The 26570-nt window shown below is 38.7% G+C and overlaps 1 protein-coding gene across 7 annotated transcripts in view; it reads right to left on the bottom strand.

Moving 5' to 3' along the window:
- Window positions 1–26570, bottom strand: part of esrrga (estrogen-related receptor gamma a) — a 164710-nt gene that overhangs the window by 39411 nt on the left and 98729 nt on the right. For 4 of the 7 annotated variants that reach the window (XM_052579741.1, XM_052579738.1, XM_052579736.1 and 1 more), the window contains 3 exons: window positions 23391–23519; window positions 12911–13326; window positions 10088–10204 (listed from right to left, as the gene is read on the bottom strand). In XM_052579741.1, the coding sequence (XP_052435701.1) occupies window positions 10088–10204; window positions 12911–13326; window positions 23391–23518 (661 nt within the window). In that variant the 5' untranslated portion in view covers window position 23519. The remainder of the gene's footprint in view (window positions 1–10087; window positions 10205–12910; window positions 13327–23390; window positions 23520–26570) is intronic. The other 3 variants (XM_052579743.1, XM_052579740.1, XM_052579739.1) reach the window with 1 other exon arrangement.

The following is a 26570-nucleotide window of genomic DNA, read 5'->3' as shown; positions in this document are numbered from 1 at the left end:
TATATATATATATATATATATATATATATATATATATATATATATATATATATATATATATATATAAATTATATATTTTTTTAAATGTACAGTTAAGATGAACTCTCTTATTATTTGACCATGCAAATAATAATAATAATAACTATTATTATAATAATAAATCATAACAATACAAATAATAAAAAAACATGCAATGGTCTCAGACATTGGGTCCCCACTATATGCACTGCATATTTAGGTTTTGAAAAACATGATAAAATAAAAAATGTATAAATAGTGTGTTATCCCTCTACTTCCACCTCACCACTCTGAAGATATTGTTCTGCATGCGTCAAATTCACCTCATCAGCACTTATTAAAAAATCCGTACAATTAGGCCTTGTGCCATCTAATTAGCCCAAAGCAATTTAAAGACAATGAGTAAATGAAATGCTTTGCAATCAGCTCACATTAATTTTCCATCGCACATAGCGAGGGGCTGCATTAACTCATCACACATGATCATGGCAGTGTCTTTTAAATGAAGACATGAATACTCACAATAAATACACAAAGAAAAAAATCCTTTGTGGACTGTCTGTGTGCTATTTGTGTGTGTGTGTGTGTTTTAGGTGAGGTAAACACAGGGACTGTAAGTGTGGTGTGGGTTTACGGCTGAGTGATGGGGGTATGACCCACTGAAATACACTCTTCTAAAGAAACTTCATCTGTCAGTCATATCATTGCTTTAACAGCTCAGTGCCGGACAGCCTGGTGTACCAGGAGAGGATAATACTCCGTTTGTAAGCGTGTTTGTGTGTGTTTGTAAGTGTGTTTGTGTGCACAGCAGAGAGTCGTGAGACCAGTGCTTTTCCTGATTCAAGACATGTATGTTGTGTAGAGACCTTTACCACTAGGAGCTTAAAAACACAATCTTTCTTGCGTGTTGGTAGCATAATAGCTAAATATGTGGTCTGCTATCACATAATCTGCAGGCTCAGTTCTTCACTTTGAAGAAAACGACCTGCTAAATGGAAACCACACAGACAACAGAAAATAAAAGCATCATAAAAAACATGCCTAACAACAACAACAACAACGGCCAGATCTGTGGGGATATCGCTGATAGATTAACACCTCTGCATCAAACTAAGCAGGTCATTTCTGGACTATTTTTGGATGAGAAATTAACAGATGTGTACTGATGTGCCTGGTGGTAACAAACTTCTGGACGGAAATACATTTATAATACTTTGTTTCAATGCCTGTGACCCATTTTACAGCAAATTACACAATTGCTTTTGTACATACTGACACTCATGCTAATTAGACTTGCGCTGTTGTTGTCGTGCGCTTATAAAGAAACAGATGTGGCGGCAAAAGTGTCATCCTGAATTTGTTACGGATTCACATTAGAAGATCTGTACCAGTGGACTTGAAGCTTGAAATTAAAGTGTGATTTGAGTTCCCAGAATGCATCTGCTGCATGAGGAAGTCTGGGAAAAGTCCAAAGACAACTAAAGTGTATATTTACCCTCGGAAGTAATAATATTGCATCCAGAGTGATGAAGTTCATTTGATCCTGAATAATAAATGTCCGCCTTGCAGACTCTACAGTAGGAATTCAAGTCTTCCCCGTGTTCATGCTCCTACCATTCATATATTCCTATTATCAAGCCTCTAAAAGCCCCTCAGGTCTCATACCATACCAGGTCTGTCGCTAAAACCAACTTCCCTGCCTTCCACCTCTATGTTCTCCTGCTCAACCGCTCCAGTCCACAAGGATATGCCAAGAGTATGTATGTGTGTGAGGTGTCAGTTCCCAATAAGTGAAGATAATCAGGACAGAGAAGATGATGCTCTCCGCCTTGCGAGGGTAAACGGGTGAGATTGGGCCATAGCGATGCTACTGGCCTGCTTCCTGACATAAAGAAATAAGGACGTTCTCGCCACGCCAGCTGTGCGGGCATCAGGACCCTGCCAAATTCCAGACCCTGCCCTGCAACCAAATCAGCCTGGCCGGCTGGAAAAGCACAGTCTGTGGGCTCAGCATGGTCTGTCTATGCAAAAAAAAAAAAAAAAAAAAACTGCCGTCTGCAAGCAGTGGCGCAGGACCAGAGAAGCCAAGAGCCCAGTCCGACTTGTGCCTTCATGCACAAGTGAAGCACAGTAAGGAAATTGGTCACAAATTTTGCAGCCCAGTAAGGAAATTGGTCACAAATTACCAAAACAAAGCAGTCGGAGAGAGCCAGCGCAGGCAAATTGCGGCCTGCGGCCATGGCCTACTGCACTGTACAGAGCGCTGATTGAGCCACATCATTCAAAACAACATGTTACTGTTGCATTGTTATGACAGTCAGGCAGCTGCATGATTGGTGCGGTTGCAAGAGCCCATATAGAGCCATTAAAAGGTCAGCAGGTGCTGGACAAGGCGTCTGCATGAGCGGCCCAACAATGGCGTTCTCTTGGATTTTGGGCGGTGGGCTGCAATCGCTTGTGATGAGGCACACGCTGAATTCTGGAAGTGCTCCAGAGTATTGCCGAGCCACTCAATCACAGGCTCTTGCTTTGGCAGTGTTTGCCAGGCCTGAGGAAGTATACATTCACAGCACTTGCATTTAAGGCAATTCAGTCATAAGTATCTTAGGTTGCTGTGAGTGAAGCAAGAAAATTTGCATTTGTTTACATTTGAATGTACAGTGGACCCAAAAAGTACATGGACACTTAAGTAACACCTTATGTATGAAATTCATTGCACTAGAAAGAAAATAGAGAGGCATCTGAAAGCACATTACACCAGAGATTTTAGTAGAAATAACTATTTATTTTAGTGATGTCAAACGATTAATCGCTATTTGATCACATCCAAAGTAAAACTTTTTGTTTACATAATATATGTATGTGTAGTGTTTTTATTTATTATGTGTACATAAATACATACACATACAGAATATATATATACCTTTCAAAAATCCTGGTAAATGTGTTCTGGCAATCATATACAGTAGTTTTATGGAGATGACATAATTACTCAGCTCTTTACCAGCTCTGCTGCTTTTTAGGTAGTTTTTCTATGTAAATATGTGCTGGATGGACATCTTTGACCATTTTTGTCGCACTTCTACATTCATCAGGGCTGAGACTCCTCAACTGGATACTATTATGCACGTCTCATGTTTATAAGAGCAAACCATTCTGATTGGCTAGTAATGTTAGTTTGGTTGAGAGTGAAAGGTGTGCTCCTCTCATACCACTGGTAGGTGAACTCATGGACACGAAAGTGATAACAATCAATAAGATTTTTTTATTAATGTAGGACTAGTTTTTTCTTTTTCGGATCACACGAGATCCGACACAGTGCCGGAGAACTTTAAGGCCTGATATTATATTATATTATATTATATTATATTATATTATATTATATTATATTATATTATATTATATTATATTATATTATATTATATTATATTATATTAACATATTTATCATGCCTGTGTTTGTATTGATATATGGATATTAAATATACAGTGTACACACTCATATATTATGTAAACAAAAACGTATATTTTGTATGCGATTAATTGCGATTAATCGTTTGACATCACTAATTTATTTATTGTAGGGATGCACTGAAATTCAAATTCTAACGATTATTATAATAATTTCAATATTATGGATCATAACTGATAAATGGACAATACAGTTTTTTCCCTTAACCAAATTAAAATGAAAAAATCTAAATACATTAATAAAAAATTATAAAAAATAAAACACAAATTAAACATTTTCTTAATTTTAAATAAATATTGCATGATCTGATAACACCTGACGTGTTTTTGAAAATTTCGTTTTGAAAATTTCTTTAAAAAAATATACTATATTTATTTTTTCAATAAATGACACTAAGTTTGATATTTCATCTAATGCTAAAGTATTCACACCTTAAGTTTGGCTAGATTGTCCAAGTCCTTTTTGTGGCCAGTGTATGTATACATTACCTAATTATAATGAATATGTGCCGTGGATGTGCCAAGCAGCTGCCTTCTGGGAAAAATCATTATTTATTAAAGTGTCAGCAAAGTCTCCCTGGTGCTCTGTATGGAAAACAAAAGAGCACAGACCTCCAGCTGTTCCTCTGCCCACAAGTGGTTGTGGCAGACTGGGTAATGCACGAGTGGAGGAGGATGGGAAGAGTCCTCCAAAGTCAGAAGCATGTAAAATCTTCCCCCTCCTGGCTGGGGTCCAAACACACAACATTCATTCTGCCTCCGATTCAGCGCAGGGACTTCAACCAATCCTCTGTGGGTTACTCGTATGCCTAAAGATGTCATTTAGTTGAGGATGGCGGGCAACCAGGGAGTGCGAGAACAGAGGGATTGGAGGGGAGGGAAGAGCAGTGGCAGGGGACAACCGAGGAAGGAGCCGAGGAGGGATTTGCGCTACTGTGCCTTCTGTTGCTGCTGGAGAGGAGGTGGAAAAGGCACAACGATGACCTTTCTGTCTCTGCACGAAAAAAAAGAGAAACCTCTCAGCAATTAAGAGGAGTTAATGCCCTAATTATGTGTGTCGTTTTAGGCAGCGCCAGAGGGGATCTCCTAAATAGTAAGAGAGGGTCGGGGGAAGGAGAGGAGGGCGAGATGAGGGGGATGGAGGGTAACTAACCCAGCTGTTTCATTCCCAGACCCAACCTGGAGGGGTGTGCTATGGCCAGTAGTTCGGGTTTTTAAGCAGGTGCGGCAGATAGGACAGTCACTCGACTCCTGGATGACCCACGCAGGGTTGTTTCAGGTGAAGCAACATGCTTTCAACCCCTGAAGGAAGGTGTGTGCTGTGATACACATCACTAGCGCTATCAAGCAAGGCCTGCCAGTCGGTTATGACACTATAATGAGGCTGTCGTGATATTCAAATGGCTCCGTTCTGAAGAGCGTGACTGTCTGCGGTGCACACTTTCTACTTCACAATAAAGAGCCAAAAGTCTTCTTTTGAGTGACATTTCATACTTACAGGTTAGACCAAAACCGGATGTGTTTTAGTATAACAGTATAAGTTATATAAATATTTCATATAATTAATTTATATAGACATTTGGGAAACCCAAAATGGCATTGTTGAGAAAACCTAATTTTGCAAGTTTTATTATTTAAGAGTTCAATGGTATATCTTCAATGCTGTTCACAATGTTATTTTCTGTCTGGTTGGTTTGCCACATATCTAGCTGTATATTGGTGGCTTGCGATAAGATGGACAACAGTTCTTTAATGAGGAGAAGGGTCGGACCTCGAACTGAAGGTGTAGCACAATCGCACACTGGAAGAAAAACAAACCAGCTGTGAGAAAGAGTTGCCATGCTGACATTTAAAAGCACGCACAGAGGCACTATCTAGGAATAAAGTAGGGCAAACTACAGTGAGAGAGAGAGACTGCATAATGATATCACCCCCCTGAGAGCTCTCTTTAAGATGCTGGCTCTCTATTTTGGGGAGGCAAGAGTGGGGGAACGTGGTGGGTGGAGGGTGGTCTCAGACGGGTCCTCTCCTCAGGCTCTAAATGAATGGCGGCGTTGCATAATCCAACGAGCTTCGCCCGCTGACAGCACGATGATTTATGCCCCCCGTCAGAGGAAGAGAGGGGCGAGAGAGCGAAAGGCAGCCGAGGAAGGGACAGAGTTTGAGAGAATGAATGAGAGAGAGGGAGAAAGAGAGAAAAAAGGAACCAAGGAAATAAAAAAGAGAAAACTGAAATGAATGGATAAAACTGAAATGCGATGGAAGGAAGAAAAATAGAAATGAGGAAGAAGGAGGTGAGACAGATGCACCCGACAAGACTCATGTCAAGCCAATTGTCCTTTCTCTGTCTCATTCACTCTCTCCATCTTTTTCCAGAGACACTTTGGGTGACTTAAATCAGACCGCATTTCTTAACATTTTTTAAGTTAACATTTCTACCAATAAACGTATTGTTAAAGATTTTATTATTTAGTTATAGTTTTCCATTTAACTTGGAGTGGATGCACTGGTTTTGCATCAAGACCTAGATTTTAAATCAAAGAGATGACCAAATTGTGTACCTCACAAAAACATCACTATAAATCAATAAAAAATAAAAAAAACATAAATAAAGACATTTTAAAATATCACTATAATCAATAATTTAAAAGCATATTTAATAATAATCACAATAATTATTATATAATAAAAAAAATTAATCTATAATTCTTCTTCTTCTTATTATTATTATTATTGTAGAATTTTAGACTAAAGCAATTACAGAATTAATAATAACAGCAGAAAATAACTGGCCACTCAATACAGGATGAATGAATGACATGCAAACTATCCGATTTGGCCAACAACCAAATCTGCATCAAAATACTCCTTTGACATCAACAAGAAAGAAAAACCAATATTTGGGTCATAGTTTACCAGTTAAAAACTTATAGACTAAATAATGTGCGAAAATACGTTTGTTTTTTTTTGTTTTGTTTTTTTTGCAGAGGTGTTATCTAACCACTGTGATCATCGGCTTTGACATGTTCTGTGTCAGTCATAATAATGGTGACAGTGGCCAGCAAGCTATTGTATATATTTCACTGAAGGGTTTGCAGCACAGAAGCAGAGGAATTTTAAGCGGGATTTGATGCGATGAGGCAGGCTTTTGAGTTTTAAATTGCTCTCTTGCACTGACTAAAAGCAGCACACACTCTATATGTATGAGTATGTATGTCAGTGTGTATGTGTGTGAGACAGAAAGAAAGAGAGAGAGACGTTTAGCCTACTCATATCTACAGGCAGGTCTGGCTATTTTGCTTCCATGGCTGCTCATGTCCCCAGAGAGATGCGGTGGGGAGAGCCACTGCTGTCAGAATCCAAACTCCAGCATTCGTTAGGACAGCCGCTATCTATAACACAGCACAATAATTGGGCGAGCTCTAATTGCCTTCTGCAGGAATTAGATGTTACATATTCGGAAGGTGCATCCCATCACTGCTAACCTGTGTCTGCAGTCTTCTTATTTTCTCTCTCTCTTATTCGCTTTCTGGGTTTAGATGAAAGCTAATAAAATGTACCACATTTAAAACAGATTCTATGACAGAAGACAGAAGTATCACTCCAAAAATCCAGAGAAAGAGAGGTACGAGGTACATTAAGTAGCTCTCCATGTGGAGAAGGTCATCAATCTGTGTGTTCAGACATGAGAAACAAGTGGCTGAGATTTTAGCCTCATCATAATTATCACACATATGCACATTTTCCCTTAGCTTGAGAACGCAAGGTTTCGCTGAGTGAAGAGCATGGAGGTATTTATGGGTGTGTGGACATACATTAGCGTCCTAGTGTATATGTTCTTGCGAATAAGTGCTTTCTCTGAGTGTAAGTGTGTGTGATCAGCGCTGCATGCATCAGTGAGTGTTTCTGTGAGTGTGTGAACTGCATCTCTCTAAGTGTTGTGTAATAAGCACTCTCCAGTCCTGATGTACGGCTCTCGTTCCCCTCACGCTGCGTACCGCTGGGTGCTTTAGCTCGAGCATGTTAGGGCTGATTCCCGGCTGCGGTCTCAGGCCAGTGCTTCATAAGGCCCCGTCGCTGTCTCTCTGACTGTCTGTGGATATAATTTTACAGTTGGGTGGCTGGAGGTAGCGACGCGGCAGGCGGTTGGCCCCCAGGGTCAAACAGAGACGTAGCTGGAGGCAGCAATTTCCTTGCAGCTACAACACGCATGTGCCTGCAAGGTGAGCACCTGAGTGTGAGTGTGTGCTCTTATTGAGAGGCTTTGCTTGTGCTTGTGCATATACATGAGTGGAGTGTGTGTGTACAATGTGGGAATGTTAAGCTGCATGTGAGAGTTGCGGTGTGATAGGTGGACAGATATCTAGGTGGTTGGTTCGACTAGCCCTGCAGGGGTTTGGCTCTGTATGCCGAAGGATTTTATAACTTTGGATGCCTGGTGTACAGAACTCTAAGTGTATGTTGTGGATGTGTGTGTGTGTGTGTGTGGATCCTTTCTTTATCAGGATTACTTATCCCATCCCCACCTCCATGTCTCCCAGGGGTGACAGGGCTAATTTCAGACAGATCTTCCCCTTAAGCAAGCTGTTGGCTATGGGTAACATCCCATACCCCTCCCCCAAAACCCTCCAACACCAAACAGTGCCTCTGCACGGACACTGACACATCGGCTTAACCCGTACCTCACCAAAGCTAGCCAGCCACGGTTAACGCCGGCTGACAGCTAACTCACACACACACACACACACACACACACACACACACACACACACACACGCATAGATGACTGATCTATATGTATGTATATATGTATGTATATATATATATATATATATATATATATATATATATATATATATATATATATATATATAAATATTCCGTTTTTTTTAATTCAGTAAAAAAAAGAGCATTCATGAGGTTAAACTATGTTTGCATGTGTTTGTTGTCTAAAAAGCTACACAATCTTAAAAAAACAAGCTAGTGCAGCGGTCAGAAGTACTGTTGTAAACCTGAAACAAATATAATGTTAGCACAATATTTTTTACACAGATTATATATGCATGGTCATAAGGTTGAAGTGTCATTGTATGCATGTCTAAAGGAAAAAAAAAAAGCTGAGAAAATGACAAACTGGAAATAATTCAAAAGTAGGGACTGTCATCTAACCGACAAAAAAAAAAAAAAAAAAGAAAAAAAAAAATACAATGAATATACATTGCTGAACTGATTTGTTTGCATGCATGTTTTTTTCCATTCTTTGTGTGTAAAGTGAACATGTTGTTGAAAAATAAGAAAATTGATGCATCAATTTTTCAAATGACCCTTATTCATATGTAGAGGGGGACCTCTGTATTAAATTCAAGCACTTTACAACAAATGGCTGTGCCATTGGGTGCCATTTTGATATATGTGTGTTTGGGTGGCTAGCAGCAAGAACAAAAGGCTGCTATTTGTCTGGGTGCTCATGGGAGAAGATGCCATATCAAACATGCAACTGCATCCCTCAGACCTTTCTGAAAACAGGCCTCTACTTATCAATTACCTACCTGTCAGCGACACAGGCCGTGTAGGCAAATGTCCCTGCACAGGGCAACAATAGCGTTGAATGAGATTGCCATTTATGTGTGTGCGTGTGCACGTGTGTGCGAGAAAAAGATGGATAACATGAAAAAGAAACATTTCACACAGGCAAAATACGCACACTCTTACACTCAACACAAACAAATGTGGACCTGTGGGGCATTTGCGCCTGCTGTTGCTCTCCAGCTGCGTTGTTTTGGTATAATGTGAGCTGACCACTCAGGTCCACAGAAGGAAGGCTGGCCGCAGGGTTTGTGTGTGTGTGTCTGGTCTCGTGTCTCAGTGAATAAGGTGCAGTCTACCTGATCTTGACTTAAAGGGGCATAGCGTTGTGTACACACACATCTGTGAGCCTATAAATGCCGTCACCTGCGCCTCTAAGAGGTCCAGTTCTGTGAGTGACAGAAGCATAGCCTACCTCTCATCCTCCCTCAAGTCTTCCCTCTCCCACCTATGATGGCTATTCTTTCAGAGGCAGACAAAACACTTCCTGTCCACCTGAATGAAAAGTGAGGAAATAAGCTGCCGTGCCGCATTTCTGCTGCTGGAGATATCACAAAGGACTTTTTTCCTATGTGAAGGTTAAAGGCTAGTTCAGGCAGCTCCTCTGTAAACTTTTAACATCAAAGGCGGGAAAGCCTGGAGAGCCAAGAGCCTGTGTTTCCACAGGAGAGCGGTGGTTTGAAAATAAATGCTTGTCCGTTTGGCAGACCTCTGAGAAAATGCCTCACAGGCCAGCTCTCTAAATAATAACCAGTCTTGTTAGTTAGAACTGGGCCTGGAGGCCAAGGCAAAAGATGGCATTTGGCTGACCGTGAGTGGCCTTCGGGGCACGAGGCCAACCGGCCCTTCAGTTTCAACCTTGACTTTATTCTAGACCTGATCTACTTTATTTCCCCCCTTATGGAAACCTCTGCATTTCCTCAGAACGGTAGACAGAGTAAGAAATACAGTTGGACAATGGATAAAATGTTCATTATCTCCCCTCGCCAAGCATTTTTTTTTATTACTCTCACCTTCTCGCATCATGCCGACGGTCAGACACTTCATGAAGCGGCAGGCTTGGCAGGACTTCCTTCTACGTTTGGTGATCTCACATTCATTGGTGGCGGGACAGCTGTACTCAATGTTTCCTGTGGCGAGGCATGTAGAGAGAAGGAACAGAGAGTGTTTAATGATTGCCAACAAAACCTTATTCCTACAGCAATTCAGCAAAAAAAATTTAAATGTTAAAATATTCTATTAATGTTAAAATGTTAAATATTCTATCATATAGTTTGAATGTAAAATGTAACTTCTTGTGATGGCAAAGCTGAATTTTCAGTGTCACGCAATCCTTCAGAAATATTTCTAATATGATGATTTGGTGCATTTTTTATTGTTACTCTTTATTATTATTAAACATTATCATCAATCACTGTGCAATATTTTTGTGGAAACTGCGATATATTTTTGCACGATTTAATTCATGAATAAAAAGTTCAAAAACAACATTCATTTTAAATTGAAATCTTTTTTACCATTATAAATCGCTTTACCATCACTGTTAATCAATGTAATGCATTGTTGCTGAATAATAATAATAATAATAATAATAATCATCTCAAAGAAATGTATTGATGTACTTTCAACAAATACAATATTGTAAGTGCAAGCCCAACCTCAATTTGTCAGTTCAAAATAGAGACTGAAATACAGCAATCACTTCCCATCAAGTCTACATATGTGTTGTATGAATGAGAGTGCAAAAGGTCATGCGGGAGAGCACCACTGGCTCTCCTCAGAGGTCATGTGTCACAGAGCTGTGTGAAGCTGCATAGGCAAGCAGACAGGCAGGGCAGACTTTACTAAACCTAAACAAAGACCTGCAGGTCACAATTCACCTCTGTGTGAACTTCCAATCACCTGGTGACCACTAACATGGCTCCTCATCCTATCAATCCCCCACATCAACATACATATAGAGCCACAAGTTTGCTACTACGATTCCTGAAGACTATTACAATGTGTTATTTGAGCATTATGATGCTATGAGAGTGGAAAACGCAATGATATATGCTTGTTATTGCAACATCATGCAAATAGAAGCCTGATGAGTTATCTGGCACACAATAAAAGCATTTAAATAGGGTTGTTTTGGCTGTATTATAAGAATTACTTGCCAGATATAGCCATTTAATTTGTTGTAACTATCAATGTATGGAGAGAATTTGTGCAATAGAATAACCGTGAGAACACAAATACGTGCACTCATAGTTCTTGGGCTGAAACAGACTCTCTCACATGCACTCATGCAATTAACATAGGGCCCGTCTGGGACCTCCACACTGATGAAATATTTCAGAGTTAATCAGACTTTGTAAACACTGATTTGTATTGACTTCTCTTCTGTGAACTGATGTTTCCTCATTAAAAAGCAGATTAGCAGCCCGAGCAGGGGGGCTAAATGCTCAAGACTGCTAATTCAACAGGAAACAGTATTTAAAGTATGCATGTCCATTAAACTGAGCTCCAATATTCATTAGTCAGGTAATCTCCACAATCCATTAGGGTCTTCGGATTGGGAGGAATGCAATTGGGATGTGTGTGAAGATGCAAGTTGATTCTCATGAGGGCTGAGGCCGGTTGAGTGGTCTTAACCAGCTGGGAGTGTTTCGAGGGGGGAAAAATCCTTGCCAATCTAATATAGGGGCTTTCCTACCAGTAGTTGAATGCCAATGGCTTGAGCGCTGTGTCCAGGTTATCAACACAGTGGAAAGGAAGCTGTATGTGTGTGTGTGTGTTCGCTGACAGGATAGAGTGATGTGATTTGAGTTAGGTGGCAGTCGATTAGTGCAGTGTCCATTGTCTATCACTCAAGCGGCTGCCGAGAGGTTTCAAACAAGATATAAAATGTGCCTAGCGCTTCTTTCCACTGCCTGTCTTCATACTGAACGCTACACTTCCATCATTCATCAGTTGCAGTCAAATGCCAATGAAGCTCATTACCAGAACATGGCAACAACGTGACCTTGGGCTGACCTTATGCTACGGCTATGAAGTAGGAAATGGATTTGGGAATGTTCTGGGTTTCCTGAGGTTGCATTCTTGGTGTTCCCCTCCCATACTTTGCACACCGCCTGGCTACGAGTGGCTCAATTGGGAGGTGATAGATGCAGGTTGTCAGGTGGCATTGGAGGAGTGCCACCGGAATGCCAGCTGCCAGTGATTTGAGTGGCCATGGCGCCCGTGCTGCCGCCTGTCCCTATGCCCCCAGCCGAACCATGGTCCTGACACCTCTGCATCCCTTAACTCCCCAACCCCGCTCCTTCCCTCAAAAATCAGCCAGTATGGAAGTCAATAAATGTCCAGCTGGATGGGATGTTTTTGGAAATCACCAAGAGTTTTATTGGCTAATGGGATGAAACATACCGATATGTCAAATTCCCATCTTCTGGAATGTGTTCAGGCCGAGCATAATATTTGACCCATTTATTCAGCACCTACTTTGTTCCTCAGAGCTGCACTGCCAAGACTAAAAAACTAGCAGATGGGTAACCTCCCAGTGTATTCAATTACCTTTAAGCACTTCTTTGAAATAACTGTTCAAGCTTGTTAATCTAAAGAAATAAGACAGAAAATGTTTATTTCTTTGCAGCAAATACCATAATAAGCCAGAGCATTACCACCCTCTGGCTTTACATGTCTACCGGAAGGAAAGCTGCTTAGGTGGAGTAAAGCCAGCAGATGTTGGATATATGGGATTGCTTTGTGCTGATTCTAGGTATTTCACTCTCTAACCCCTTGGCCTGCCACCTGAACCTAGCTGAAGTTCTAGCTGAGAGAGGGTAAAAGCCAACCTTGGATGGTCCTCTTGAAAAAGGCCTTGCAGGCCTCGCAGGAGGCGACACCGTAATGGTAGCCGGAGGCGATGTCCCCACACACCAGACACAGGCGCTTGGGCATGGAGTTCAGCATGTACTCGCATTTAATCTGTGAGTCCTCCGTGATGGTGCTGGAGCAGTCCTCGTAACGCTTTGCTCCGGCTCCGCTGGGACCCAGAGCACCGGTTGGGCCATAAAGAGTGGGTGAGTCCAGACCGTTCTGATGGCCGTTCATGGTGGAGCTGTAGCTACCGCTGGCGTCTGAGGAACCGCCGGGGCTGTGGTGATTTACGCTGTCCGTCAGTGAGGCAGGGCTGGAAGGTTCCGTCTTTATGTAGGAGGGGCAACTCGACTCAATGTGGCGGTCCTTGCTGGACATTCTGCAGAGCAGCCTACATGGACCAAACATAACGAGACAAACACCAAAGTGTTAGTGAACATGACGACAGTAGTGTGGAAAACAAGAAAATGACTGTGTGAGAACTTATATGCTCCTATTCTGGTAAATTCAGGCTAGTCTAAAATTTTCTTTTTTTTTTTAGCAGGGGAGACTTGTGTCACCAATGCCAAGCCATTGAGAAAAACAAAAGAAAAAGAAACATACAACCCCCAACAACTCTCCATTTTGCACATGGGTCCACCTGCGCCTTACCCCGAGAGAACAGAAGATTCAGCAGCTAAAAAAAAACCCTGATTGTGAATTCAGAATTCTAGTTTCTTAGCATGTTAATGACTTCTCTGAGAGGAAACATAAGAGGAGAGGCATATGAGAGCCAGTGTGCCACGGTCCCTTGGGTCTCACTAAAGTGTCTGAGTGGTTGTATATCTACAAGGCTGTAAAGAGGAGAGCTAACATCGCTACTCTAGCATAGCGTGCAGCCAATTGAGTTCTAAAGAAATGTGCCACAACCAACTCAGACATGTCCTAATAGTTTTAAATATATAAATAATTTCTGACAGTTTATATGCACATTTATATGCACGCATTTTTATGCATTTGCCATTATAACATTTTTTTATGAATCTTATTGGAGTCAGATTTTATTTAATTATAATGTACATAATTATAAATGCATACATTTTTTTGCATTTCACACACACACACACACACACACACACATATATATATATATTCTTCAATATACATTTTAACTCAGACCATTCAGATTCATTTGATTCCATTGACAGAGCAAATAATTTATTTACTGTCAAGTTACAAAGCATGAGTCAAATCCTGTCTTTTCTCCTGGACCAAAATTGTCTATCGCCACTGAAAAGTGCTAAAGGCCTTTTTTTGTGAATGTGGATCAAGAGGTGGGATCGGGTGATCAAATGCACCATGACAGATGAACGTCTGCAGGGCGGAAGAGAGAGGGACAGTAGGGAAAGCTCAGCGCCATCACTCACTTTCCAGTCAATATCAACTTGTTCTACATGACTCTAATCAGTGCGGAGGCACAAAGCAGTTCCATCATCCTCGCCCATGGCCAGTCACCATCTCACACACACACACACACACACACACACACACTCACATGCATCGACTGACAGAAAACAAAAAAATCAGCTAGACAGACACAAACATTCAGTATCAATCCAGTAACACAAGCAGACACCCACATAGTCAAAAGCAGAGACCCTTCAAAGCCAAACAAAAGAGCAGGCTGACCAATCCAACCCACCCACCCAGCTCATATCGCTCGATACCGCCAACACATTTAGTTGAGCCACCCCTCCACCCACATAGCCCTGGGAGAGAGGCCTATTAATGAGCGCTGTAATTAATAGATATCTCTGCTCTGTCTTACAGGAGGCTTCAAGGCCTGCAAGAGTGGATTAACCGTTTCCCCTGTCAACACTCCAGAAGACCCCGAGCTGGGTCCTGCAGGGTGTAGTGGGGGTGGAGAGCGCCACTTCACCAAACTGTGTCAATTAGCTGCACATCAGTATCTACATTCAGCAAAATGTGATTGTTCAGGGACTGTTTGTTTCTCTGAAATTCTCAAAGGTTTTGGGGGTTGTGATTTCACATTGACTGAGTGTGAGGTCACGCTCAAACAAGCTCTCTATTTTCCCTTAACTGCATTAGCGGTAAGGTGTGTGAAAAGTGAGATGATGGCAGAGGAACAAAGTCTTAATAAAGACAGAAAGAAAATCACAGAGGATTTATACAGACAGCACATCAGGACCATTTTAACATGGAGATGGAGGGGGACAAATAAAAGAGGCAGTCTGGAAGACCACACAAAGGTCTTTTTAATTAAGGAAGCCCACTTCTAAATGAGGGCTCTAAAATCTGGTCAGCTTGTAAAAGATGACTTCTTCTTAGGCCCATAAAGCAAGAGAGCAAGAGAGAGTGTGAGAGTGAATGAGGGAAATCTTTAAAGAAACCAGACCTCTTTAATATTCAAAGGAATTTTATGGAAACAGATCAAACACATATATTGAAAAAATATGAGAAAACATTTTAAGCACAGCCAATATTTAGCTGGCTAACACATGAGGATTTTGCAAGGATGATTAATAATTAAGTATATAAAATTAAAATAAATAAAATAAAACACAAATGTTTTTATTATATTTAAATAAAATTTATATATTTTTACAAAAAATAAAATAAAATAAATAAATAAATAAATAAACTTTTACTAAAGACCAGTGAAAATATTGGCAGGCCAATAACAAATGAGAACAGTTATTTATTTATTTATTTATTTATTTTTTGTAATATGAACCAATTGTAAATACAGTGAATGAATGGATCATTAAATAATAATAATAAATGTTTTATAGTACTAAAATTACTAACTGAGGTAACTCAATGAAAAAAATCAAATAAAGACAAAAAGTTACACTTCTGAAATCTTAGGAATAGGTGAACATATAGCTATTAATACATTTTGGTGTAAAAGCTCAAAATGTGCTGAGTCACGGCACCTGTTTCCTTGTATTGCAGTGAGAGGCAATCGATTATGAAAAAGCTCCTGTTACACTTCTACTGATCCACCACCGACACACACGCACACACTCATACTCGCAGACAGGTGTCCTGGGGTGTGCGGAGGGCCACAAAGGTATTCTAGAACATTCCAGTAATGTCAAGGATGCATGTTGTGTATTTATACACAGTGTAAAGCCGGTTAAAATCAGTGAAAACACAAGCACTGACTGTTTACACTCGCAACATATCCTCTCATTCTATTTTGGGTAACGGAGACAAACTGGTTTTTGTGGGGCAGCTGAGAAACCCGCCTCCTGTCCTGAGAGACACAGAGAGTGTGAAGTCAAAACGACGGGTAACAAAAGAGGAAAGGGCCAGCATTGTAAGAGCCCCTCGTGCTTTACAGCGCCGCTCTTAAGGCTCTCAACAGGAGACACCATGCTCTATAACTTTGACTGAAAGTTATTAGCGTTCTCTTTCTCTTGCTCTCTTTCTCCTGCTCTTTGAAATTCTATGACTCTATTAATCCAAACCTGCAATATTCACAACTCTCTATAAATTCAATTGTCAGATGGGGTATTTTTATTCTAGGCTGCACTTGAATCCAAAATTAGAGGCAGTAAAATTCACATTAACTCTAAGAGAAATGGAATTCTAAAGCCTATATTTTAGAAGAAAAGAAAGCCCTTTCCGACGGAGAAGAGACTATTTGAGAGGTAATGATTTTATCTGTTTTCACCATTGCCTGGCGCCGAGCTTCAATCCCACAGTGTGCCATTAACAAAAGGAGTTCTTATGCTGAAAAGCAGTGGAATTTAGTCTAAGCTTATGAATGGAAATAATAATGGTCAAGTGGAAGGGTAGAAAAAAGGCAGACGATAGTCAGACGAGAGACAAGATGAAGAAAAGAAAAAAAAAGCACAATACATAATCGGTTGTTCTTTATTGTTAGGGACATTATTGTGACTCAATATTATAAATAGTGCCTGGAATTGCTAAAATTTCGTAAATTATACCAAAGGCTGTCATTATGATAAGGTTCTAGTTAAAAGCGTATTGGGATCTTTTAAACAAACAAACCTTTTTTTTTTTTTTTTACTGAATTGGTTTGCTGTGAATCCTAATGGTTCATATAAGCTGGCTAAATGGAAACTGGATTGGAATCATTAAGAAAAATATTCCATATATTTTTCAGAAATGTATACCTCTTATGCAGTTGCATTATAGCTACTATCTATTATTGCAAATTAGAAACTAATCAATATGTAAATAATGAAAAAAAAAACATAATAAAAATTACATTAAAAGAATGTTTCTGATGTGGAAAATTAAATACATTTTAAATAGCTGGTCAAATCAGGCTAGCAGAATAGTTGTTCAGGCCTGGTTTCTATCGTGATTACCAACGACTTAACTTTCTCTAATCACGAGCAATAATCATTCAGTTTTAGTAATGAGAAAAACTTGAAAGAAAAGTCACATCCAGTCATTTCTGTGAAAGTAGCAGTCAATGTACAAAGTACAGAAGTGTATTCCTGATCTTATCCAGACTTCAAATATTTAAGCCCTTTATTTGTTGAAAGTTAAAATTCAGAGTGGATCTGCAACCAAAGAGATTATTGTTTTCTTTTTGTTTTCCTCTAGCTGTCGACTCTCTATTATTTTATGTGCTCAGGCAAGGTGTCACAAATCAGTAGGAAAACAATTTTGGAAAACACAGCCACTTGGCAATGACAAGGTGTCATTAGGCTGTTTGATCCAGTGCTCTGACAACTATAGAGGCAAACATATAATCATTGCATTAAGGTGCAGCCACTCAGAGTCTCTCCCTCTCTCCCTCTCTCCCTCTCTCTCTCTCTCTCTCTCTCTCTCTTTGCCGGAAGCAGTGAGTCTGTGTGATCATGGATAGCTGGAGGCAGCACAGTCTGCTAAATGCTGAAACAAAACTGCCCATGAGAGTTATTGACTGTTTAGATGCATATAGCACTGGATGTGTGATAATAATCTGGGACTGCATTTGTAAATCTTTATTATTATATTTTTTTTTTTTTCATTTAAACCTATATGTTTTAGGATTTTCTATAAAGAAAAAAATTAAGACAAAATGCAAAATGCAAAAAAAATAAATAAATAAATAAATAAAACCCACATACTATAATAAAGTAAAAACTTAAAAATGTGACATACCAAATAAAAATTCTGAAATGTATTAAAAATATTTAAATTCTACATTCTATGCTGATTATATTATATATATATATATATATATATATATATATATATATATATATATATATATATATATATATATATATATACATACATACACTAAAAATAATAATTAGAAAAAAAAATTATTCTGTTTTTGTACCCCAAAGTATTCCATTCTTAAATAACTACTCATACAAATATTTAAAAATGCATTCCTAAACATTTGTTTCATTCTTAGAGTTAAAGATGCATTTGCCATAGAAAGCTGTAAGATATTCAATTAAACCTTATTAAACAGGAACTGAACTGCCTTTGTACTGATGGGATACTGATTACACTTGTTCCCGCATGAGAAATACAGACATGCCAAACAGGTTGCCTTTTCCGGCTGTATGGGCAGATCAATTGTTATAACATTACTGGGTTGGAAAGTAGTAATTCACTTCATTGTCGATGGACGCCTGCAAAATAACACCTCTGATTACATACAATCAATGTGATAATGGCAAAAACACATTTATACAATGGAGCGAGCTGCCGTAAAAATGCCAGCGGCAGACCAGTGGAGATGAGGAGCTAACGCTCGGCTGTGTAATAAATACTACAGGGCAACTAATAGCCTTTAGCAAAGCTCCTAATACAATATACTAAATGCAAAGAGATAAGAATGTATATTTAGATCTGGTTTATAAAAAAATTATTATAAAAAAATGTCTCTGCAAAAATATTTTTTTTTGGGGGGGGCAAATAAAAAAACTGTAAATAATTTGTTGGCTATATATATATATATATATATATATATATATATATATATATATATATATATATATATATATATATACATATATATACATATATATACATATATGCGGTTCTTTCTTGTTCACTGACAACAGTACAGGGGTTAAGATGTCCAAACTTGATAAGTTGTGCGTGTGTGTGTGTGTGCGTGTGCACGCATGTGTGTGTGTGTGTGACAGACTCTTGCAAACTCGTAGATGAAAATCTTGATGATTTAGGTCATTTTCTTGTGCGGGCAGATAAGTGTTCTGCTTTATCAGGTAAGATGTCCCTCTCAACAGCACAAACAACACACACGCACACACACGTTTGTTTTTGTGTATTGTGGGGACTTTCCATAGATTTCGTTTACTTTTATACTGACCAAACAATATTTTTTACCCCCTTACCCTAAATCTACCTCTTACAGAAAACCTGTTTGCATTGTTACACTTTCAGATAAACATAATTGAATATTTTTCATTATTTTTATATGTACCGCAGGGCGGTCCCAGCAATGTAAAAAAAAAATCAGGTTTTACTATCCTTGTGGGGACATTTACATGCATACACTTGCATGCATATAAATGTAAAATATAAATAAGATATAAATGTACAAAGTTTAGCAAAAACTGTCAGTCTAGCTGAATCGCTGTCAATGTACGAGGTCAAACTAGTGTTTAAAAACCAAAACAGGGATTTGTGAAGTTTGACGTGATCATTATTTTATTATCTGACGTTATTGTGGGTAGGAGTGAACGTCTGCTTCTTTGGCAGTGACAGGCCCTAAAGAACAGGGCAGAGCAAACAAGCTTTGGCATTTTTCAATAAGCAATATGCCTAAAATCACTGCTTTACCGCAGTTGGTGCGCAACACCCATCTATTCAACCCCAACAGGACATGAGAGCAGATAAGCGAGGATGAGCCGCAGTCTCAAAGAAATGAAATTGCACGTAAATATAATAAAAAATAACTGGAGTTAAAAAATGGAGATTAAAAACACATTCTATTAAACAGATGGTTAAAGAGGATTTTATTCCAGGAAATATGACAAGCGTGTAAGAGATGTGCTGAGAGCGAGAAAAAGAGGGAGGGAGGGAGAGAGAGAAATGGTGGTTGTTTTTTGGTGAGTGAACCGGTGAAAGCCATGTCTTTAACCAGATCAGATTCTTGAAATTGGCTGTCAAGGCAGGATTGTCCTGAGTTATAGCTGTCTATCACCCCCGCTCGCATGGAGACGCGGCGAGCTGCTGTTACCTTCCCCTGCTGCAAAGCATCTTAAATTTTCAACACCACCATCTGTTACAAAATCTAATTCACATTCCGCCCATAATCGGGTTTACCTCTGTAATACCCGTTCTGCCACTCTCTCTCTCTCTCTCTCTCTCTCTGCACGGAGCCCGTCCCCAACCCCGAACGAAACACCATCCACACTTTCATTAAGGTGAAAGAAGAGGCACAAATAGTCAAATCATTTTTTAGCATTTTTGATGCTCTGATGGCAAAGATGGTAACATCATTCTACCTTCAATTACAGAACTACAACAGCCATGCTGTTTCTTTCATTATAGTTGACTAAGTCAATAGTAATTTACTATATATTTACTATTTTACTATATATAAACACACACACCAAATTAGTAATATACATAATAAACCCCAACATAATATATTTTAAAATGTATGTAATATACGTCATATATTAATACATATATAAATATATATATGAATTAATAAACTTTTAAAATAAAATAGGAGCAATGATAAATGCGCTATATTTATATAAAGAACTGCTAACATGAACATTTAAATTCAAGAATAGTGTAATGTATCATCAGGAATATAATAAATAACTAAAACTAAATCTGAATTTAAAAAAATGAAACCTTAAAAAATGGTTTTACTTGAAATAAAATAACATGTTAAAATAAAATGTTAACTAATATATATATATATATATATATATCTATCACCCCCGCTATATATATATATATATATATATATATATATATATATATATAGTTGCCAAAGCAACATTTCTCATTATTTTAACTAATTTAATTTAACTTTATGCAATAAAATAACTAGAACTAAAACTGAAATATAAAAAAAGATTAAAAATAAATAAAACTGTAACAATATCTTAATTCTACTATAATAACACTGATATGAATATTTTGCCGTCATTAATCAAATTCAAAGATAATAATATTAGAAAATGTGATAAAATTTGATTAAAAAAAAGATGTTTAAGATACTTTTTTTTCAGTTCATATGACTTTTATTCACTTGTGAAACATTATTTCAGTAAACTCAACATTTATCTACTTCTAACAAGTAGTCCCAGTCCATCACATTCGGCCCTGAGACTCCTGAAAGAATTTAAGGCTAATAATCCTCCAGTTATAAACCTGCGATTCAATCCAATCTCCACCCCGCACAGCACCCAAAGCCCTTCATTTCCCATCTGCGTTTAAAGCAATCTAGTTTATTACACAGCCGTCTAAATTAACAGTAAGAAGCCGCTCCCTCGACAAATTTTCCGAATATTTGATTATATAAATAAAACAGTGGCTCTAGAGGCCAGGAGCTAAATCAGTTGATTCCGTTTATCAGGGAAATGGCTTGCATCTGGGTAACAGCTCACCAGCAGATGGAGAGGTTTTTCCCCTGACCCCAGGACCAGGCTTCTGTCTCTCTCACTCCGCTCTGAAATGAGACTTATCAGACGAAGGTGTGTGCATGTGTGCGAGGAAGTGTTGAAGGTGGGTGTTCGTCTGTTTCAGTAAAGGGATTTATTTATCCGAGCAGACTTCCACGAGCGTTCAAAGTTCTCCTGGTTCCCAAAGATCCCCTGCACTAGTCTATTAATACATGATTTCCCACAAATCTGTGTGAATCTTATGTTGGCTTAAACAGTGCGTGTAAGATGTGCGCTCGCAAGCATACATGTGTGTGTATATCTATGTGTGACTAACCTCAAATCTTTTGGTGTGTGTTTGACATGTTAGCATTAGCTTCAACCCTGAATTTACACCACTGGTGCACATCTAGCCCTTCAAAACGAATAAACACAAGAATTCAAACTGTTCTGTGACCAATGTGGATGTTCAGGGTGAGAGCCATGACCTCCAGCTCCCAGCATGCTTTGTATCAGGCCCATGGCGTGACACTGTATTGCCTGGCAGGGCCTGTCTATCGAGAGCCACAAGCTCTGACTACGCCAGTAACGTGATCCTGATTGGCTTAGAGTAGAGAAGACTTCCTGCATGCGAATGGAGCCTAATTGGTTTGACCCAGACTAACCTGTCCCAAATCCAATCCATGTAATACATTTGAAGGCCCCCATCAAAGCACATTCACCTTCTTTTAAAACGTTTGGCAACATCTCCAAAAAATCCTGCCCTAGGACACACACCTAACTTAACTCCAAAAACAAGAAAGTGGAATTTTTCGAAGCAACATAAAACCATTTGTACAATGCTTTTAGTACTATTTCTAATTAAGTACCTTTAAACAAATCAGAAATAATTCATTTTTTACAGTGTTAACTTACATTTCATATTTGATTTTCTTGCAAAAAAACAAACAAAACAAAAATAACAATAATAAATACATAAATAAATAAAAAATACAAATGTTACTGAAAATTAATATATCCAAGAAAATAAAATGTACCATTTGAAAATAAATCAAAGAGGTGAAGGCACTTTTCTCTCTGACCCTTCCGTAACCTCTAAAGTAATAACCATAAATGACCTGAAATTACAACAGTCAAACAAAGACATTTTACAGAAGATGGTCTGAGAGAGAGAGAGAGAGAGAGAGAGAGAGAGAGAGAGAGAAGGGCCTGGTGAGGACTCTTAACTGGTCACATCTGGCTGTATTTTATACGCAAATCAGCCCCCACTAAATCTAGATAAAACTCACTGACTCGTGATCGGAGCAATGATCTTCATACATCTAAATTTATATGCTAATCGGAATCCTTGAAGCATTTAACACATTCCTCTGCATCTGGAGGGGGCGACAACCGGCAACCTCTCTAACCTATACCCATAAACTCAACATAAACTTTCCCCATCCACATCTACACTCATATCTATCTATCTATCTATCTATCTATCTATCTATCTATCTATCTATCTATCTATCTATCTATCTATCTATCTATCTATCGCTTGAGGCAGAAACCGACGTACAAATTTCCCTCCACCAACACACAAACAGAACAAATGTAAATGATCTAGTTACTTTTTTGCACATTTATAAGCCCAGGGAACAGCCTAGGACCAGGTTTACAGCACACAATGGGTACAGCATGCAAAAATTACGTCCTGCAAGTTGACGACACGCACAAACACAGGATGAACTAGACTAAGACCAGACTTGAATGAAGCAAGCATGGATTAAATAAGAGCTGGGCAGGCAAAACACAAGCAAACATTCAAACGAATAATAACATAATAATCACCAGAACTGATTTTGGCTTTTGATGACACTATTTTTGGTCCTTTCCTTACCTTTGGTTATATAGAGCATGTGCATCACGCATGTGACTGGCCTCGATGTCGTATTGCTGTTGTGTTCTCCAAGCGCCGCATTTGGCGTACTTATCTTCGCTATTAACTTGGGCCTTTGATAAATTCATTCTACAACAAAAGGGAGAGCAAGAAAAGGAATAAAAACGAGGGTCAGTGAGATGGACTGAGGAATTCTGATAAAGAACCATTGAGCCATTAACTGCTGACAGACAGTGACGCAGCTCGGCACTCTTTGAGAGAAAATATTCCTTCTTTCCTGTAACTGTGCGTCTCCGCTGAGGATCGGAAGAGGGTAAAGACGGGCTCTTTTGTTCATGCCAGGCATTAACTGAAACAGGCCTTGGCGTTTTTAATGCACAGACTCATCATTCCACCGGCCGCAGATTTAACAAGTCTGAGGTGTCGGCAGATAAAAGAAAGAATCAGGGACATCAACACACGCCCGTGGCCCCTGTACACATAAGGGCGGGAGAGCCCATGGCTTTACGGGACCCGCTGATTCAGAGGGGGCAGAACTGGTTGAGAAATGATCATATAAATGAACAAGGAATGTTTTGCCGTATGCCAGTTTATTTGCTAGTCATCGGGCATTTCAAGGACGAAGATAGACGTCGTTATTAATCAAATATTGCTTATAACAAACTCTCAGCTGAAGGTAATCACGTAAAAAAAAAAAAAATCACATAGAAAACATTCAAAGACACCTCAGACGAAAACAAAATACTGATTCAGGAGTGTCTGTTTGCGGACTTACTGGATGTAAATGACCCTCGGCTGTGTGTTAGTACAGCAAAATCTTTATACAAACTTATGGAAATTAATTGAGGCCACAAAAAGCATCTAAGAAAAACACCTGCACACTTTAACACACACTTAAAGTTCTCGGCTTAAACAACGAGCCCTCCGTCAGAGATGAAATGATCGTTTTATGATGATTCCAAACTGTGGATTTTGTACAATTAAAGTAAAGCACTGGAGAGCGAAGGAAGTGAAGTGGTACGAGCCACAGGCAGTGTGTGAGAGCGGCTGAGTGTGTGAGTCTGCCACACTCTCTAATTAACAGAGGAGGCCCCTAATTCTCCTTCTCCGTTCCAACTCAGCAAACACGTTCAATGTCATTAGAGCCGCACAACCCCCAACTGTCCCCACACTCGGACTGATGAAACTAATCACTCAACTAATGCTGTGCTTCAGCGGCTGTCTGAGAGAACGCAGCCATGAAGATCTGTCTTCCCGTCTTTCTCTTTCTCGGGCTCTTGTTTTCGTTTCTGTCGATCCGCCTCTTCTATCTGTCTGCAATCAAGTTTAGGCATTTCTCTCTGAACGTCCATTTCTAAATTATCTTGTGCTTTCAGCTTCAAGTGTAAGGTTTCAAAATGTTACTTTGCATTGTAGTTTTATCGTTTTTTTATTTTTTTTTATTTAGGGGCCTAATCAATTTCTCAAATTCGAGGACATGAAATCCATATAAAAATTCAGAAAGCATGTTTTGAATAACATTAGATATTGTCAGATCATTTTGTTGCAATCATTGCTAATTTGAGAGTTAATTCTGGAGTGTGTGTTTACCTCACAAACAGTGGGCAGAACAGCATGTGCTGTGCGAGTGTGTGTGAGGCTGGTGAGCCAGTCAGAGCTTAGTGGAAAAAAGCAACACACACACACACACGTAATGTGTTGGCTTTAGTTCTGGGCGAGTGAGCAGTGGAATCGATAAGCTCCAGCATCACACACGCCACACGGCCTGATACACTCCTGTTTCTCTCAGCTCTCTTTAACCTGACTTTACACACAAACACACTACTGCACTCCCAGTGCTAGCGGCATTAAATATCTGTCATTAACCACTGGGATGCTTTCTAAAGCAGTGTGCAATATATATATTTTTTTTTTCTTGTCTGATATGTAGACAGGCCATGCTGTATATAACAGGATGCATCATTAATAGGAAACGAGGATGAAAATTACATCAAAAGCCAATAAACTCTTTGACTTTAGTGGCACAATATTAAACATCTGGAAAAGAAATCAGAAAGGAAGGTAAACAAGTACATTAACACAGCAGTAAATACATTTTCTAAGCATGTTTATATGCATTTCAAGCATATAAAATCTCTTTATTTAAGATCATCTTAAATGTTTGAATCAAAATAAACAACACAACACATAAAAAACAAACAAACATGCACAGTAAGACATGCACGTGCACACGGACATATACAAACACACGTTTATCTCAGTCATTCACTAAACACCTCCAGAAAACAGAAGATCTATTTCATCTTGAATGCTAAAGTACGGCTGATATTTCAGAGCAGCATTTGTGACAGAGCTATGCAAATAACATGGTAATTGTGGCCTGAGTATGTACAGTAAAATAGTTTATGCAAATATAGGGAAATTAATTAGGGCAGGATTGCTGGAATTGTTCAGCACATTCAAAACGTTTCCTTTAATTTGTACATTTTTACAGCACATCACGTTAATCATTTACTCACTTTCTTTATTTAATTTAGGGCTACATAATTTTATGAAATAACGAAAGAAATAAAAGAAAAGAAATTTGAAAAAAAACTATATAATTTTATAAGAAAGACTGAAAAGAAATAAGGAAAAAACATACAAATAAATAATAATAAGAATATTAATAATATAAAAACACACTCAAATAAATAAATAAATACACAACAAAATCATGTGGTGGTGCTTATATGACAAAGTCTGATCATCCCCATAAAACCACAATGAAAATAAATAAATATTACACTAACACTGAATTACTATGATGTTATTTAATTTAATTGATATATTACAACTGCCTTTAAATTTTTACTACTCTAATAATAATAATAATAATAATAATAACCATTATTCTCATTAATTAAATGTATTACTATTATTCGTTTTATTATCACTATTATAAAAACAATAAAAACAAAAAAGGTCTTAATAAAAAAATAAAATGTAAAAAAATAAAAAATAAAACAAGAGTAACAGTTAAAACGATGTGTCACTTCAGATCAGTGGGAGAAACAGGCGCTTCTAGAGGAGAGAATGAATCTATAGGGATCTACCTGAGCCCATTTCACGCTACTGTCAAAACGCCTAAGTACTGCATCCATGCGGACAAGGATTAACACGCAGGACAATGAGCTGAAT

This window comes from Carassius gibelio, chromosome B17, assembly GCF_023724105.1.
Source record: "Carassius gibelio isolate Cgi1373 ecotype wild population from Czech Republic chromosome B17, carGib1.2-hapl.c, whole genome shotgun sequence".
Classification (NCBI taxonomy): Eukaryota; Metazoa; Chordata; class Actinopteri; order Cypriniformes; family Cyprinidae; genus Carassius; species Carassius gibelio.
The sequence above is the reverse complement of the archived record's forward strand: the minus strand, read 5'-3'. Positions and strand labels throughout refer to the sequence as shown.